Here is a 17,142-nt window from a genome sequence, read left to right on the forward strand (position 1 = left end):
AGGTATTCTGTAAGGGGATTTAACGTGGGTTCAGGCTCGCCACATTCTAGCAGTAGGAAGGCGGGGTGGGTGGGTTGCAGAGATAAGGGGGGATGTTATGGCTAGATTGCATTCTTTTTCGTGGGAACAGAGAATGTGCCTGCAGGTGGAGGCTGAAGGTGGAGTTTGGAGTCACCGGAAAATGGATTGTGAGCTGATTGGAGAATGTGACTCTGGGGGGAAGATTCAAATTAGCAAAAAAATGCTTTTTACTGGGTGTAATTCCAGGGTTTGGTCAGAGTCGGAATTATACCAAGACCTGCAAATTTGAAATGTTCCTAATAAATGGATCTTGATTGAATGTGACTGCCTGGGATTTTTCATTTGGGAAACATATTACTTGGAAGCTTGACAATTATATTATTTCCTTAAGGACCTAAGGAATGTTTTAGTCACCTTGGCTTTCATAACTTTTCTTCCTGATTCCCTTCAAGGTCATTTCCTTGATTCACTACAAATAATATTTTATTTTTTTCATGCTGCTAAGTAGAGGTTGGGTTCTTACTACCAGTATGAGCATTATAATTTGTAGTGCTACAATTAAAGATATAATAATTTAGTGTACATATTAACAATTAAGTTTAAATGGATTAAAGTCAGAAAAAATAAGAAAAGCGATTGGGAAGGGCTAAGGTTAACTTTAGCTGTTTTGCACATTTATAAGTTTTCATATAGAATAGAATAGAATTTTTTATTGGCCAAGTATGATTGGGCACACAGGAATTTGTCTTGGTGCATATGATCTCAGTGTGCATAAAAGAAAAGATACATTCGTACCTGACAACCTGACCCCATACAGATGTCAAAAGCATCGATTGGCCCTTATCCCGAAAAGAAATGTATAGCATACGTTTGAAGTCACCCTTAACTTAATTAAACAATTTTTTAAAAAAATGTGAAAATTCTTATGAAGTAGAAGCATATAAATCAAACACAAAATGTACTGTATAGGTATTTCTTACCTTGCAGGATACTTTTTACAATACTTTCTGTGTGTTCAGCAAGCAGCTCTGCTTTACTGATTGCAGCAAGCGAGAGATAACTGGATAAATTCCTGCACAATTCTTTGTTACCTCTCTGGAGAAACTTCACTGCCACTGGGACAGCCAATGCTATGATGGGAGGGCGGTTATAATTCTTTTGGAGAGGGGAGAACAAAAATAGAGTTACAAATTCTTGCACGCACATTTACTTTGGTTTCTTATTATTGCATCTGAAAATATAAGTTTTCATCAGGTGTGTAGAAACAAACTATTTTGAATTAATAATTACTTTTACTACAATGAAATATAAGTATAAAGGTGTATTGTGGGATGTCATGTTGTTCTATCTCTTAAATCAGGGGTAGACAACCTTTTTATAGCTACCGCCCACTTTTGTATCTCTGTTAGTAGTAAAATTTTCTAACCACCCACCGTTTCCACAGTAATGGTGATTTATAAAGTGTATCGTCATCTGCTCATGCCTCTCGCGCAACGTGGATTGGTTTTGCGGGGGGGGGGGGGCTACCAGCTCTGCTTGTCTGTTATAGCTGGGTGATATGGGGGGAGATGTGCGAGCTATTCTGGGACGAGGCTCTTGTTTGCAGTTGCACTATAGTGCCATTTAGTTTCACTTACGTAACATGAACTAAACTTATGCGCAGGCGATACAAATAGTATATTTTCAGAAATTTAAATTGTCACGGAGAATTTTATGAAAACCTAATGAAAATGTTTTTAAATAATGCTATGAAATTTTTTTAAAAAGTCAATTAAATTTAAAAAAAGGTAAGTGCTTCAGTATCGGACAAAACCTCTACCGCCCACCATGAAAGCTGGAACGCCCACTAGTGGGCGATAGGGACCAGGTTGACTACCACTGTCTTAAATGATGAAATATAAATTTCAAATTTACATAGACTCACTTTGGATGGTGAGATGGGCGGCATATAAATTTAATAAATAAATAAAATAAAGAATCTGCCTTTAACTGTAATAATGAACAAGTCAGTTGGATCAAGATTTTTCATTTGACAAGGAGCCTAACAAAGGAGTTGACCACAACATACTTTAAGGAATGCAGTTAAGGAAAGGAAGCGCTAAAAGAGAAAGAGTCTTGAAGCAGCTCTCAATCAGCATGTCAGAGAAGGAAATTAAGATGTCTCTTCCTTCTTCATACATAACTCCCATATCAAAAGAAATTCTTTGGGAAGATTTTTAAACAACCCAATAAAAGACTGTTTATTTTTTTTAAACCAACTAGACCATCAATATTAATATTGATATTATCAATATTATAAGAATATTGATAACATTTGTCAGGATTCACACAATACCCAAATCATAAATCATGATTAACAAGGCACATTGGCTGAGTTTGTACAACATGCTAAGATTAGACTTCAAACAAATTGAACTGTAGCCTAGCCTGATATGTGAAACCATCTTAAAGCTACTGGTTTATTTTGCTCTTTCCTGGATTTTTGAGTTTCCTCTGACTAATTTTTTTAGTACACTTTCAACTGGTCATGAGTTTTCTATGTTCTACTTTAATATACCAGCAATAACATTATAAATATAGACAACGTAACAAAACTGAGGTAAAATTTTGATCACATATATTTTCATCAAGTGTAATTTATTTGATGGTAGTTAATATATCTTCATCAAAAGAGTCTTTACAGTAAAATGAAGACAATGGAGCCTTGTTCTACTTATCAAAGAACTACTGTTTTGAAAATCAACAGCTGTTTAGGGCCTAGATTTTAACATTTGTTTAAACTGCATACTTGGACCTGATCCTAGAGTTCTGAAGCTGAAATAAAAATAATTGAGCCTTGAGGAATTTTAGATGGCATTCCATTGATATGAACCAGGTTCTAATTACATGGTGTTTCCTTTTGAATGAAAATAGATTAATATGATTTTAATATGATTAATGTTAGTTTAAGATAAATAAACCTTTAGTATGACTTCTAAACTAACCAGCAGAGCCCCCCCCCCGAAAAAATCCATTGCTAATAATTTTAGTAAATACAGATTTAAAATTAGCTATAATTCTATCCTCAATTTCGACAGGCAACTAAATATTACTATAAATATAATGCCTAAAAAAGACTAGTTAATACAAGTTCACATTTAATAAATAAACATGCATTTTTGATTCAGTTTCATGTCTTGTTGTCCAAAAGAACAAAGAAATTATTTTGGGTTCTAATTATATTTACTGCCTGATATGTAGTGGAATTTGGCCTTTTTTCAAATTATCTCATTTTTGCAATCTTAAATGTATCAATCGGTGTAAAAACATACATGACTTGGTGCATGGATTTTGCTTTCTTTCTTATCATATAATAGAATTTAATTAGAGGCTGTGATTAAATAATTTGACTCCAGAAACATATCTTAATTGAAATACCATCAAAACAGTGCCTCTGTGCTGAATATTCCACTTAAACCTTCAAAATGTGCAGTAAAAGCCAAGGCTAGTTATCAAGCAATGTATTTATGTTTATGAAACATAGAGGGGACTATGCACAACTTAATGGTATGAAGTCATAGGTAAAAATTCTTATACATCATAGTTTGGAAGAGTTGAGCATAGGGATGACATTTTCATTGACACATGTATAGTTCTGCTTGCCAATTTCCGAGTTTTCTAACACATAGCCGAAAATTATTAATCGGAAATATATTTGACCATTTAAAATAGATATTATTTTGAACACATATTTACAAAGTAGTCCAGGTAGTCCTTGACTTATGACCACAACTGAGCCCCAAATTTCTGTTGTTAAGTGAGACATTTGTTAAGTGAATTTTGTTTTCATTTAATAACATTTATGTATAACATTTATGGCATAGGACCGGGTTATTTACGGGACCGCCTGCTGCTACCAATTGCCTCCCATCGACCTGTGCGCTCCCATAGGGAGGGTGTTCTGTTTCCCTCCCCCAATACTCCCAACAAAGAGTCAGTCAAAGGCGTTCTCTTCTACTTTATTTACATAGATAAATGTCCTGGCCACGTCTACCCACGGGCCTGCCAAGTCTCTGGAGATAACGAGGAAATTATAGATAAGGCCAGAATTACTCACGAATATATTCTTCCCTCCATTGATACAGTTTGCCCACGCAAATTCATTGCTTTGTCCAAGACAAAAAACCAGGAAGTCCCGCCTCCTATTTATAGTCTCTGCAGATGTGACTGCATGACCATCATTCCTTGGCTTTGTCCCAACGCTTCCTCTGCTGCGCGCGCCGGTCACGTCTGCGCAGTCTTGCATCACTCCAAAACTGTTCTTGGGGCATTGCCAAATCAGAAGAAGGCTCGGGGGAATCAGGCCTTGCCGGCCCCTCCTCCTCCCTTTGAGTGGGTGCCAGGGAAGGAGAGGGCCCAAGAGAAGCAGGCTTTGCCAGGTCTTCTCCCTCACTTTCTGAATCATCTGAGTCAAGGAGTCCGTGTCCAGGAACCTGGGTCACAACAGAGGGTCTCCTCAGGGTGCCGTCGGTCAGACAATGTCGACTGGCGACCCCCCAGGGGGAGGGCCTTCTCTGTGGGGGCTCCTGCCCTCTGGAACGAGCTGCCTCCAGGAATACGTCAACTCCCTGACCTCCAGACCTTCCGACGCGAGTTAAAGACATTTTTATTTCATCGCGCAGGGCTGGCTTAAAATAGTTTTAATGGGGGGTTTTTATTACAATTTTTAGCTTCTTAGCCAAATTGAATTAGTTTTTTAAAAATGTTTTTAATTTTTGTGATTCCTTGTTTTACTTGGCTGTAAACCGCCCTGAGTCCTTCGGGAGAAGGGCGGTATATAAATTAAAATAATAAATAAATAAATAAATAAATTTCTTGCCACAGTTGTTAAATGAATCACTGCAGTTGATAAGTTAGTAACCTGGTTGTTAAGTGAATCTGGCTTCTTCGTTGACTTTGCTTGTGAGTAGGTTGCAAAAGAGGATCGATCGCATTACCCCAGAATGCTGCAATGGTCATAAGTATGAACCAGTTGCCTAGCATCTGAATTTTGATCACATGATCATGGGAATGCTGAAAAAGTTGTAAGTGTGAAAACGGTCATAAGTCACTTTTTTTCAGTGCCATTGTAGCTTTGAATGGTCACTAAATGAACTGTTGTAAGTCGAGGACTACTTGTATTCAGAATGTTTTCCAAATAGTAGGAATTTACAGTGCTTTAGTTGAAAAGGAGCTTAGCAGCAGGCATGGATAGGAATTGGATCGGCTGCATTTTCGCCCCAGGATTTCACAGTAGCCACAAAACCTCAGAAAAATGTGTATTTCTGTGGAGATAGCACCAATATTTGTTCCTTAACTCAACCCACGCTTTTTGAGAAATCACATGACTAGTCTATGAGCCCAGAAAAAAGTTGCAGGATCCTTAAGGGGAAATCAAGAGGTATAATGTGTATTTTCATATCTAAAATTCTTTTTTCTACTTCAGACTATAATGCAGAGCGCATTCTAAGAAAGTAATTTTCAAGAAATCTAATTAAAGAAAGACTATTTTAGACGTTCTTCCAAAGGACAAGAACGTTTCAGAGGATTTCTCATAGATGAAGTATCCTTGTACTTATTTTGCTATATGATGGCCGGGTGGTCGACTTGAAGATCTTGCCTTTTTAATGAATTTCCCGTGCTTCCTTTCTATTTCAAGTAAATATATCAAAGGAACTTCTCCCATCCTCTTTTTTCAGCATATTTACTACTGTAACCACAAAATGAATCTTATCCTTGATAAGTTGTTACGTAATTTCTCTGTCCCTTGGGGAAAAAATTGAAAAAAATCATCCACCCAACTTTTCTACTATAAATTTGGGGGAGATGGTTTGTGTACAACTCTATTACAAAAAAAGAACCAATCAACAAGCCCTCAAAAGGGTACATCGTCAGGCAAAACATTCTCACCTGCAAAATGCAACTCATAATATCAGAGGCAATCTTTGCATGTGGTGTGTCTTCATCTTTACAAAAAGGTTTCAGGTTGTGCTCTAAACATGACTCCCAGAGATCAATAAGAGCTTTTCCATGCTTTGTGATGGATTCTGTCTCCCTGATGGCTGAAGTAATTCGAGTGATACAAATCTCCACAACTGCTTGGTCGTTGTCATTTGTCTGGTAGTCCTGATTGAGATAAAATATGATAGTAGTTGGAGACTTTCCTGGATATCTGTCCCAAAGTCCATACCTGGAGGAAGGTATTTATTCACACTTGGACATTGCCTAGCATTTAGACTGGCAGGGTGGCTGGTTCATTATGACTGAAAGCACTTGACTAGACTACACTAAAACCAAGATCTTAATTTGCACACTTTAAAACATGTTAAAAACTCCATATATTTGGCCAGGGTGTTTCATAGCTCTGCCAAACCCAGCACACCATGAAACTAGCTAATCCAAAAACTCATTGACACAACCAGAACAATCTACTTTACCAGAATAACACAATTTACTTACCTTTTCTTTGGTGTTCAGTTGGGACCATGTAATTTCTTTATCTGTCTGGACAGAGCTGCATCCAAACTTTTAAGGACAATATTTCAAATTAGTGGCCCCTTGAATACTTAATATAGTTTTAAAGAGAGACAGAAAGGCATAAGCATGTATTATTGCCCACTAGTTAAAGGTGTAGGCTTTATTGTAACATTATGGGTTTTCAAGAATTGGCCATTGTTATGATGGGCCATGTTTGAGCAATTACTGCATTGAAATAACCTGCTCAATTGGATCAATTTGCTCTAACAAGGCTATGTTCCTAAATAGACATGTCCCTTTGTTTAACAGATTTAACAGATTAACAGAGTTGAAAGGGACCTTATAGGTCATCTAGTCCACCCCCACCCCGGCTCAAGCAGGAGACCCTATACAAATGGCAGTCCAATCTTTTCTTGAAAGTCTCAAGTGATGAAGCTCCCACAACTTCTGAAGGCAAGCTGTTCCATTGGTTGATTGTTCTCACTGTCAGAAAGTTCCTCCTCATTTCTAGGTTGAATCTCTCCTTGGTCAGTTTCCATCCATTACAATTACATTGTAATTATAAAATGATAATATATTATATAATAATATAATAATGTAATTATAATTACATTGGCAAAACACTTAAATAACTCGTCCTAAACTCTGAAGACCACTAACGTTAGCACGTTTTAGTGTCATCTCAGCTGCTGTTGTTGAGGGTGGATATTTGTTTGTTTGTTTGTTTGTTTGTTTATTATAAAATTTATTGTCTACCCATCTTACCAAAGGGTAACTCTGGGTGGCTTACAATCATAAAAAATGAAAAGAGATAAAAACATAAATAGGTTTTATGTTTTTATGTTTTTATCTTTTGCAGAGATAAAAACATAAATAGGATACAACACACAGGCAAATATAGTGACCCAATTAAAAGATGGGAAGGCAGGAGGGAAGGTAGGATCTGTGGTTAATCAATCAACCACCTCCATTGTGATGTTCCCTCATTGGAACTTCAAGACAGAGTCAGGTCTTTTACGGAAAGTCAGGAGAGTTTATTTATCCTTTTACTGTCTACACATTAAATATTATTTTTTTCTGTGTCAGAATCTTTACCTTTTTAAAAGTATGCATTTTAAAAGATCTTTCTTCTTTCATTTGTATTTGTCTTTATTATTGCTGTTTTTTTCTTCTAATTTAACTTTTTTGAATTTCTATTCTAATTAAACTACTGTGAGAATTTGCCTAAAGGTTTAACAGTTAAATAAGCAAATTAATAATGTATAAAGTTCATGTAATTCCATCTTTAGAAAAAGATAAGCAGCAAGGAATTTCAACCAGTTTAGATTGCAGAAAACACGATTTCTGTAACAGAATTATCTATGCTTGGAATGCATTACCTGACTTTGTGGTCTCTTCCCATAACCCCAAAAGTTTTATTAAAAATCTATCCACTGTTGACCTCACCACATTTCTAAGAGGACTCTAAGGGGCGTGCATAAGAGCACAAATGTGCCTACCGTTCCTGTCCTATTGTTTCTTCCCATATATATATATATATATATATATATATATATATATATATATATATGGAAGTGTCTTGGCGGCGTTTGACGAAGTCTCATTCGTCATCTTCAGGCTTCAGCCGTGCTTCTGGGAGCAAGCAGAAGCAGAAGCACGGCTGAAGCCTGAAGATGACGAATGAGACTTCGTCGAAACGTCGCCAAGACACTTCCAATTTTACACGGGAGAAAACCCGAACAACCAAAGACCTACATACAAACACCCGTGAAAACCTCAGAAAACAAATATATATATCTATATATTTGTTTATATATATCTATATAAACTCTCTCTCTATATATATATGCTTATACTACCTTGTTTCTCCCCATATATATGTTTATATATTATATAATCTTTTGTGTTATGCTTGTTATCCTTGTGTATATTGTTATGACAAAATTAAATAAATAAAAAATAAAATAATAAAATATTAAAGTGAGTATCTTTATGTATTAAGCGCCTCTAGCAGTTCATATTTCAGGGATCCCTTTTAGAACAGAACACCCTTATAAGTAACTGTAACGTAATTCCTTCTCCCACTAAGAAAACAAGGAGGGACATTTGCCTAAATTCTGGATTGTTGCCCTCTCCCCCATTGATGAAGTATATAGGAAGAAGTTTGCTGGAAGTTTTTTTGTTTTTTGAATCTTCCTGAGAGCAGAACAGCCTGGGTGGAAGAAAAAAACTGAAGCTCACAGATTACGAACTGTCATTCTTTCTGGAATCCATATAAACATCTAAGGGCAATAAGTAATTAGTGCTTTAGTGATCTGATTTTATTTTGGATATGTTCAGTCTTGCTTAATTTCTGATGAAGCCATTTCCCCTAAGGCTAAGTTCCATTTTGGATGATACTATGCACGATTCCTTTGCTTACATTTACCCTGTGGATGCTGGTTGTTTTTCTCTACCGGTAATCCTAACACACAACCATTTCTGTTGCTCTTTGGCTTATTAAAGTAAAGGCCAGTTTTTACTTCAATAGAGAGGGCTGTAATCTAGTAACAGACTTGAGAATGCTGAAGTGCCTGCAGATTGACCACCATTTACTGTGATTAAACAGACTTTGTTAATTAAGAGAAAAGAGATGGCGTTTTTATTCTTTGGCTTTGATTCTAGATATCTGGTTGAAAAGAGACAAAAATTGTACCATAATTCCAAAACATGGAAATCAGTAATTGCTGCATCACCCTGAGCTATCTTGATTGTTGAGATTCTTACAATATGCAGAATGAAGCTAATCCTTGGTTCTGTGATGACATGGTTAGACAAGACAAGAAATTCGCACTGGTTTGCAATCAAGAATAAGACAGGATGGTCAGCATTTCAGTAAAAACCCAGGAGTTAGGCCACTTTCCAAAGACAGACCTATTCTGACTGTACTTCCTCTGCTGAGAATTACAATGGCTGGCATTTAGTCCAATGTTTAACAACACATCTTTTCAGAAACTCATTCTGACTCTGCTGCTAATGCAAGGGTTTGCTGGAATATGAGGCATTTAATAATGAATATGTAGGTTCTTGATAGAACCAAGCTTTGGATTAGCTAACTTTAGAGGTTAAAGATTGATGGACATGGACTCCATATATAACCTGCTGGCTCTTGAACTGAAATTTGGTTCATTTGAGCACTGCTTGTTTCTTATACAGATATTTATGAGATTACATATATTGGTTTTCTTAAGAACAAAAGGAACAAATCATAGAAATTGTACTCATAGCTATCAATTACCACCAAGTGGTCTAATTTATGATGTTCTGTGGACCATTACAAAAGCTATGTTGCTGCAGGATGAAAGTGCTTTATTGAAGAGACTTAATCCAGATCCTGGGTCATTGCTGACAGTAATCATGTACCATCTTGGCTCCAGAAATCTTTCCATCCATTATGTTACAGGAAACAGGCTCTGAAACATATCTAGTTTAAAGGTTTTATCAGGAGGTTTGACACAGAATTTTTCATGGTGGTGTGGGAGAGAAAAGTGAATGCTATTAAACAGTGAGAGACCTAGTGCCATTCTGAGAGTGAAAGCAGTCCAGCTGGTCCTGATAGAACTGAAGCCCCACTTGTAAATATTATATAAACCACCCTAGTCTCCACACCCTGAAGTATTAAGTGTGGGGAACATTTTCCAACTGGATAGAAAATACTAGCAGCAATATAGAAATTTGGCAACTGTTTGGCTGCCAATAGCAGAGGAGTTTCCAATTTTATTGTAGCCTGACATCACTAGCAATTTCGATCTAAAATTAATTAGAAAGACTGTCTATGACAGAAAGAAAAAGTATTGTCATGATATGTTGCGTTCTCCATCATGACATTTGTTATCCTTCACTAGAGATCTTTAGACAAGGGTTGGATATCAGAGATACTCAAGTGTATCCTGCATGGATGAGAGGTGTGGATTGGATTACCTCTGAGGACCCTTCTAACTCTTAATTGTGTGTTGGACAACTGAAATTGAAAAGAATGAACCAAGTAAATATAATAATTTGATTCCCTTGTCCTTCCTTTCTGTGCTTGAACTTTTATAATTACTTGTTTTTATACAAAAAATGAAAACAGTTCAAAGACTATAAGGTAATTAAAGTTTTCTATTGCTGCACTAAAACGTAATTTATCACTTGTCATTTATGTTAAGTCTATGTAAATCTGATTGCTAAATCAGAATGAAAGGGACAGTCTCTTACCAGATTCTTACCAAAGGGAAGGCAATAACTTTTTAAAATTAAAATATCTGGATATCTCCCCGCCCCCCAAAAAAGAACTACAGTAGAATTAGCTATACCCTTCTATCTGTTTAAGTTTAAAGGATTCTACACTGGACTGTCAGACAAACCAACCAGTGCTTTTGTGAAAGAAGACAAATGAAACAAGATAGCTGAAGGAAAAAGTGAGTGATAACTAAACCGCCAGAGCTGTCTGAGGAGTATACAAGCAATGAAGAATGGAGAATGGGTCACAACAGAAGGCACACCTCAAGAACATGAGGGAACACTAAGTACAAGTAGAAGCTCAGAACAATGACAGTCTCTCCAGAAATTAAATCTGGAATGTTGGTAATCCAGAAAATTGGCTAGTGACAGCAGGCTCAAGAAGTAGGTCTTTAGAAATAACATCCTGTCCAAAGTGTATTAACAGTGGGAAGGGATCTACTAGATTCTCCAACATCCCATCCAACGGCAGGCCCAAGCACCAGACCACAATTCCATCTTCTGCATGGTTGCAAGTGACTTTGGGGAAAGTTGGCTGGGAAAAGTGGCATAAATTTCATACTGTGAGATAGGGAACCTTAGTCTAAGGTATGGGGGGATTGCTGAAGAAATACAATAAGATCTTCAAATAGAAAAAAAATGTAATTGTACAAGAGCAATTAGATTACTGAATTTAAAGACTTTAAAGCTTAGAAAAATTATCTAACTATAAGCAAAACTGGATCTTCAGTTGTTGGACAAATGCTATATTTTGTAAAATGTCTAGTAATAATAATAATAATAAAAAAGAAAGCTGCTTATTGGATTTGCTTTGCCTCTGCCTGAGTCTGACCCTATTCCCAAATCTCAACCACAGTGCATCAATTCCTGAAAAGTGTCTCACATGTGGAAGCCTTACCTAAGCCAGTTGTTTTTAGAACCACCTAAATCAGCACCCATCACAATATCCTGAAGTAATGAATTATATAATTTTGCTATAGAAAAGAGTATTTCCTTCAGTTGCTCTATGGGAGGGAGGGACGAATCCCCTTTTTGTGTCTGCGCCCCCCAAACTGGGCCCCCTGCCAGAAAGTGACTCAGAAAGTGAGGGGGAAGGCCCATCAGGACTTACCTCTGGAGCACCGGCTTCCCTGGCTCAGCTCCAGGTAGCCAGAGGCAGGCCAGGTGGAGGAGATAACAAGGCCTCCATCCCCTGACTCTTCCCCCCGCAGGCCATGCCTCCAGACCTGGCTGATGGCAATCAGGCCTGGCTGGACCCTAGGTTTCAGAGGCAGGAGAGGCAGGAACAACAGAAGCAGGGGTGGGGCAGGCCTAGGAAGTGCTGAGTCATGGAGCCACACCCCACAGGATATAAAAGCAGCAAGGGCTGCTATACCACTTCATGGCAAGCAAATCAACCACTTAGAGCAGGGGTCACCAACCTTTCAGACCTCAAGGACCACTAAATTCATAATTTTCAATCCCACGGACCACTAATATGATCTGCCTAATGACCGACTGGGTGAGCGTGGCTAGGTGGTCATGTGACTGAGTGGGCATGGCCACCTTGATGCCATTCATGTCAAGGGGTGCCTCACCAGCCTCTACTCACCTCTCCCTTTCCAGCCACTCCTCGCCTGCCCGCTCAGGCTCCTTAGGGCCCCAACAGGAAGCAGTTGTTGGAGCTAAGCAGCCACCATGAGAACGAGTCCATAGTTTGAGGACCCCTCATTTAGTGCAATATAAAAAAATGCAAATAACTTTTCTGCGGACCACCAAAATTTTCTCATGGACCACCAATGGTCCACGGACCACCAGTTGATGACCGCTGGCTTAGAGGGAGGATTAGAGCTGAAGTCCTGTTTGTTCCTGGTTTCCTGGCTGACTCATCCGCATCAAGAGAGATAACAGAGACACTTGGCAGACGCTCGCTAGTTTGCTGCCAGAGCTGATAGTTGCCAGCTAATTAAGTCATTGCTCGTGTCTTCCGGACTGCGGAGGGGAACAGAACACCCCAGTCCTTGGCTGAAGGTCATATCTGATATTTATCTGCACCATATCTGGTTCATCATTGATCATAATTGATCATGCCCATGAGGAAACGAGATTTATTAAGCTGGAAATGGCATAATTCTATTCCACTTTGCCATGGAACTATGTAAATATAATTTTAAATCTTGCTGCTGATTTTATCTTCTCTCTTAATAAGGTCTTAGCATAGTATTTTGGAATTTAAGGGGGCACATATGGTTTCTTTTTTAAATTCATTGATTATAAACAATTAGAACTTATCAGATAGTCCTCACTTAGCGACTGGCCATTTTACGACTCTTCAAAGTTATGACAGCCATGTAATGGGTGCTTTATGGCCCATCAAGCATCCCTAGCTGCCGTAAATGATTATGTGGCACCCTCTAGGGTCACATGATTGCATGTTGGGTGGGTCAGCTTTACAGACTGTCACGGCATTCCACCGTCATGTCCTTGCAATTTGCGATTTATTTATTTTTTGCCAGTTTCCAGCATTTTTGCAGTTTCCAGCAAAAAACCAAAAACCAATCACATGAATGGTTCACTTGATGATCATATCATTTCCTTAATGACCTCCACATTTTCTTAATGGGACAGCAGCATTTGCTTAACAACTCCCATGAAAAAGGCCAGAAACTTATTCCCAATGAGTGGGTGACTTACAACTGCAACAATTTTCAATTATAATTCCAGGCTCAATTATTATACTGTAGTAAATGAAGGAGTACCTCTATCTAACCCAAGATAATAAGATTAATTAGTACAAGTTGGTTTTTGTCAGAGGAATATCAACACTTGCTTATTTACAGAATAATAGTTTTACTTTTTCACAAATCCTTCTTCTCTTTCCCTTTCCTTTCCATCTTATTGACATTGCTCCTATTCCCAAAGCTCACTCTCCAAGTTTTCCTAGCTTTCCCCCACATGCTTTAAAAGAACGACCCACTTACTTGGCTTCCTTTTTCCCAAACCAAACATTCTCATAAGAAATAGTGAGCTGTAATACTCATTGCTGTATTTGTTCTATTCTATCTCGGCAATATGGATACTATTCCTTTTACAAATGTTTCTCAGTTGTGAGATATTGGAGAATGTATAGATTTGCTATTAAATTTACATTCTATTCCATGAAAAATGACCTACCTCCTTCACATTCTGAACATTTAAATTGTTTTAAAAGTTGTTTTAGGTCAGTTATGCATTATTGCTGCCCTCAAGTGGAAACTAATGGCAAATGTTTTCTCCACATTGTCTGATGTTCTATAATACTGAATTCAACAGTGGTATCAATGAGCTAAAGCAGTGACTTAGGTGATTCATCATTCCACACATATATTTCAAAGTTACCATAGGTTTCCTGATGAAATTTGAAAGCGATTTTGTGTGTTTATGCACGTGTGTGCGTGCACCTACACAAATGTATGTACCTGAATGGGGTGTACTTTTGAAAGAAAAAATTCAAAACAAATAAAAAACAGGGATGCCTGGTAAGTAACTATTCTTAGAACATATATTCTCTTATAAGTCTCTCGAGAAAATCAATACATTTTCATCATGGGCATCATTTTAATATTATTTATTTATTTATTTATTTTGTCATAACAATATATGTAGGTATCATACAAAAAGATTATATAATATATAAACACATATATGAGTAAATATAAGGAGGTATAAGCATATATGTATATAGGAAGAAGAAAAGAAAAACAATAGGACAGGAACGGTAGGCACTTTTGTGCGCTTATGCACGCCCCTTATGGTCCTCTTAGGAATGAGGTGAGGTCAATAGTAGAGAGTTTTTGGTTAAAGCTTTTAGGATTATGGGAAGAGACCACAGAGACAGGTACAGTATTCCAGCACTGATGATTCTGTTACAGAAGTCATATTTTCTGCACTGGCCAAGGAATGCAGAATTTATTGTTTTATTCTACTGTACTTCAAGATGTATTGTTTTCAAGTCAGGTTATAAGCCATCCAGTCAAAAATGCAAATCCTGGGTGTATGTGATTCATTTTAGATAATCGTTGGCCAGTCTGCCAAATTTCTCAATAATAATAAATTCTAAGATGCATAAATCTGAAGACTGGTATAATTCATGTATCATCTAGCAGATGCATATACTTGGGCCATATGCCTTTATCACAAGAAACATTAAGATGTATTTAATATTTGAGTTTAAAGGCCAGATACCAAGGGTACTTTGTATGAAAAGTATTTTTCCTAAACACTGAAATGTTTTGTATGATACCTGATTTCTAAATTTTATTGACACATTCTGCTATCCTTGCAATTATTCCATATTGGGTTTCTTTTCACTTATTGCCTAAAAACAGGGAAATATTATTACCTTCACAACTTTAATAAAAAGGTTCTAAAAAATAATTATAGAATGATTGATTTATTCATTATCTATCAAATTTACTTGCTGCTTTTGTCTATGGAGATTCTTAATCATCCAGGTCATGGTTGTCCCAAAAGTGCTTCTTCGAGAGGTAATTAGATTTTCTGGTTTCCAGTTTTGACTGGATTAACCACTTCATAAACACATGGTACAAAGTAGGAGAACAAACCCATCAAGACTAGATTCAGCAGTCAATCTGCATTTAAAAAACAAAGCCTTACTCTTTTGAAGACAGCAAAGTCCACATTTTGGACAGAGAGGAATGCTGGTTTGAAAGAGCGGTCAAAGAGGTTAACTAAGTCAAAATTGAACAGTCTTCTCTCGACAGAGGGGGAGGGATACGACATCATCTCTCTCCAGTCTACAACACAGTCCTTTCAACAGTTCCAAAGAGGCTCCACATCCATTTGCAGCACTCAAATGACCCTGCTAAATCTCCAGGTGACCTTAATGATTCTCTAAAAGAATGCAAATGACCAGCTGTCTGCAAGGAATATAAATCCTTCCATTCCCCACCATCCAGTCAGAGCTGAAGAAGCTTCTTGGATGAGAAGCGAAACATCTTCAATGAAAATCCAGAAAGTCCAGTTTCCCCTTGAAAAAGCACCCTTGGGGTTTGCTGCTTTTCTTATGGTTTGAGGCGACTCCGATTTGAAGAAACAGAAAATATTTTCAAATATTTTTGTTTCCTGCTGATTTTAGCTTCAGGCACTGACACACTGATATGCTACCTTCCCAGTCTTTCTGAAAAGTAATCATAACTGCTCCAGTGGTGAAATCCAAATTTTTTTTACTACCGGTTCTGTGGGCGTGGCTTGATGGGCGTAGTATGGCTTGGTGGGCATGGCTTGGTGGGTGTGGCAGGGGAAGGATACTGCAAAAACTCTATTCCCACCTCACTCCAGGGGAAGGATACTGCAAAATCTCCATTCCCACCCCACTCCAGGGAAGGATATTGCAAAATATCCATTCCCACCTCACTCCAGGGGAAGGATACTGCAAAATCTCCAGTCCCACCCCACTCCAGGGGAAGGATATTGCAAAATCTCCATTCCCACCCCACTCTGGGGCCAGCCAGAGGTAGTATTTGCCGGTACTCTGAACTACTCAAAATTTCCGCTACCGGTTCGCCAAACTGCTCAAAATTTCCACTACCGGTTCTCCAGAACCTGTCAGAACCTGCTGGATTTCACCCCTGAACTGCTCCCAACTTTACTGAGGATGCAATTTGTAATTTATTTTCTTGAGGTTCTGCAGCTAATTATTTATTTATTTATTCATTTATAAATTATAAATTTATATTTCCACCTACTCACACATGGTGTCTCAAGGCGGCTTACACAGATTTTCTAACCCATATTCTGCTTTGCAAAGAATACGAAAGGTTCTACTTACAGGAGATGAACTAATTAGTTTGATTTGCTCAAGGGCTTCGGATAGGCATCCTTCTATTTCAGAATCGTCCAAAGAAAAGAGTTCCCCAGCACGTGAAAGATCTTTTTGTTCCAAAACAAGTCTTAGAAGATGGTGCATAGTTGATTCTGCCAATGAGACTGAATCTGGTATGTGACACTTCTTTCAGTTAAGGTTAGTGACATATAAATCCATAACACGTCAGGTATTCCTTTTCTATAAATGTTTCTTCAAATCTTGAGACCTTTTTTGGCCATGAGCTGAAGAAAACAAAGGACCTCATTAACAATAAATATTGATATACTGGCTTTGAAAACTATAGAAAGTCCTCAATGTACAATCATTCATTTAGCAACTATTCCAAGTTACAATAGCACTAAAAAAAGTGACTTTTGACTGCTCCTCATATAGCATCCCCTGGTACTTTGATCAGAATATGGCATTTGGCAGCCTACTTTTATTTATGGAAGCGGGAAGGTCCTGAAGTCATATGATCACTATTTGTCACCTTTCCAGCTGGTTTCCACTAAACAAAGGGA

General features: G+C 37.7%; 1 protein-coding gene across 1 annotated transcript in view; it reads right to left on the bottom strand.

The window, feature by feature from the left end:
• VEPH1 (ventricular zone expressed PH domain containing 1) overlaps positions 1 to 16,723 on the bottom strand; it is a 140,091-nt gene extending 123,368 nt beyond the window's left edge. Inside the window, exons 1-3 of the mRNA XM_058189142.1 lie at positions 16,586 to 16,723; positions 5,950 to 6,165; positions 1,002 to 1,176 (exon numbers count right to left, since the gene is read on the bottom strand). Coding sequence (XP_058045125.1) covers positions 1,002 to 1,176; positions 5,950 to 6,165; positions 16,586 to 16,723 — 529 coding nt within the window. The remainder of the gene's footprint in view (positions 1 to 1,001; positions 1,177 to 5,949; positions 6,166 to 16,585) is intronic.
• Between the last annotated feature and the right edge of the window lie 419 nt (positions 16,724 to 17,142).

This window comes from Ahaetulla prasina, chromosome 6 (assembly GCF_028640845.1).
Source record: "Ahaetulla prasina isolate Xishuangbanna chromosome 6, ASM2864084v1, whole genome shotgun sequence".
NCBI classification, from domain to species: domain Eukaryota; kingdom Metazoa; phylum Chordata; class Lepidosauria; order Squamata; family Colubridae; genus Ahaetulla; species Ahaetulla prasina.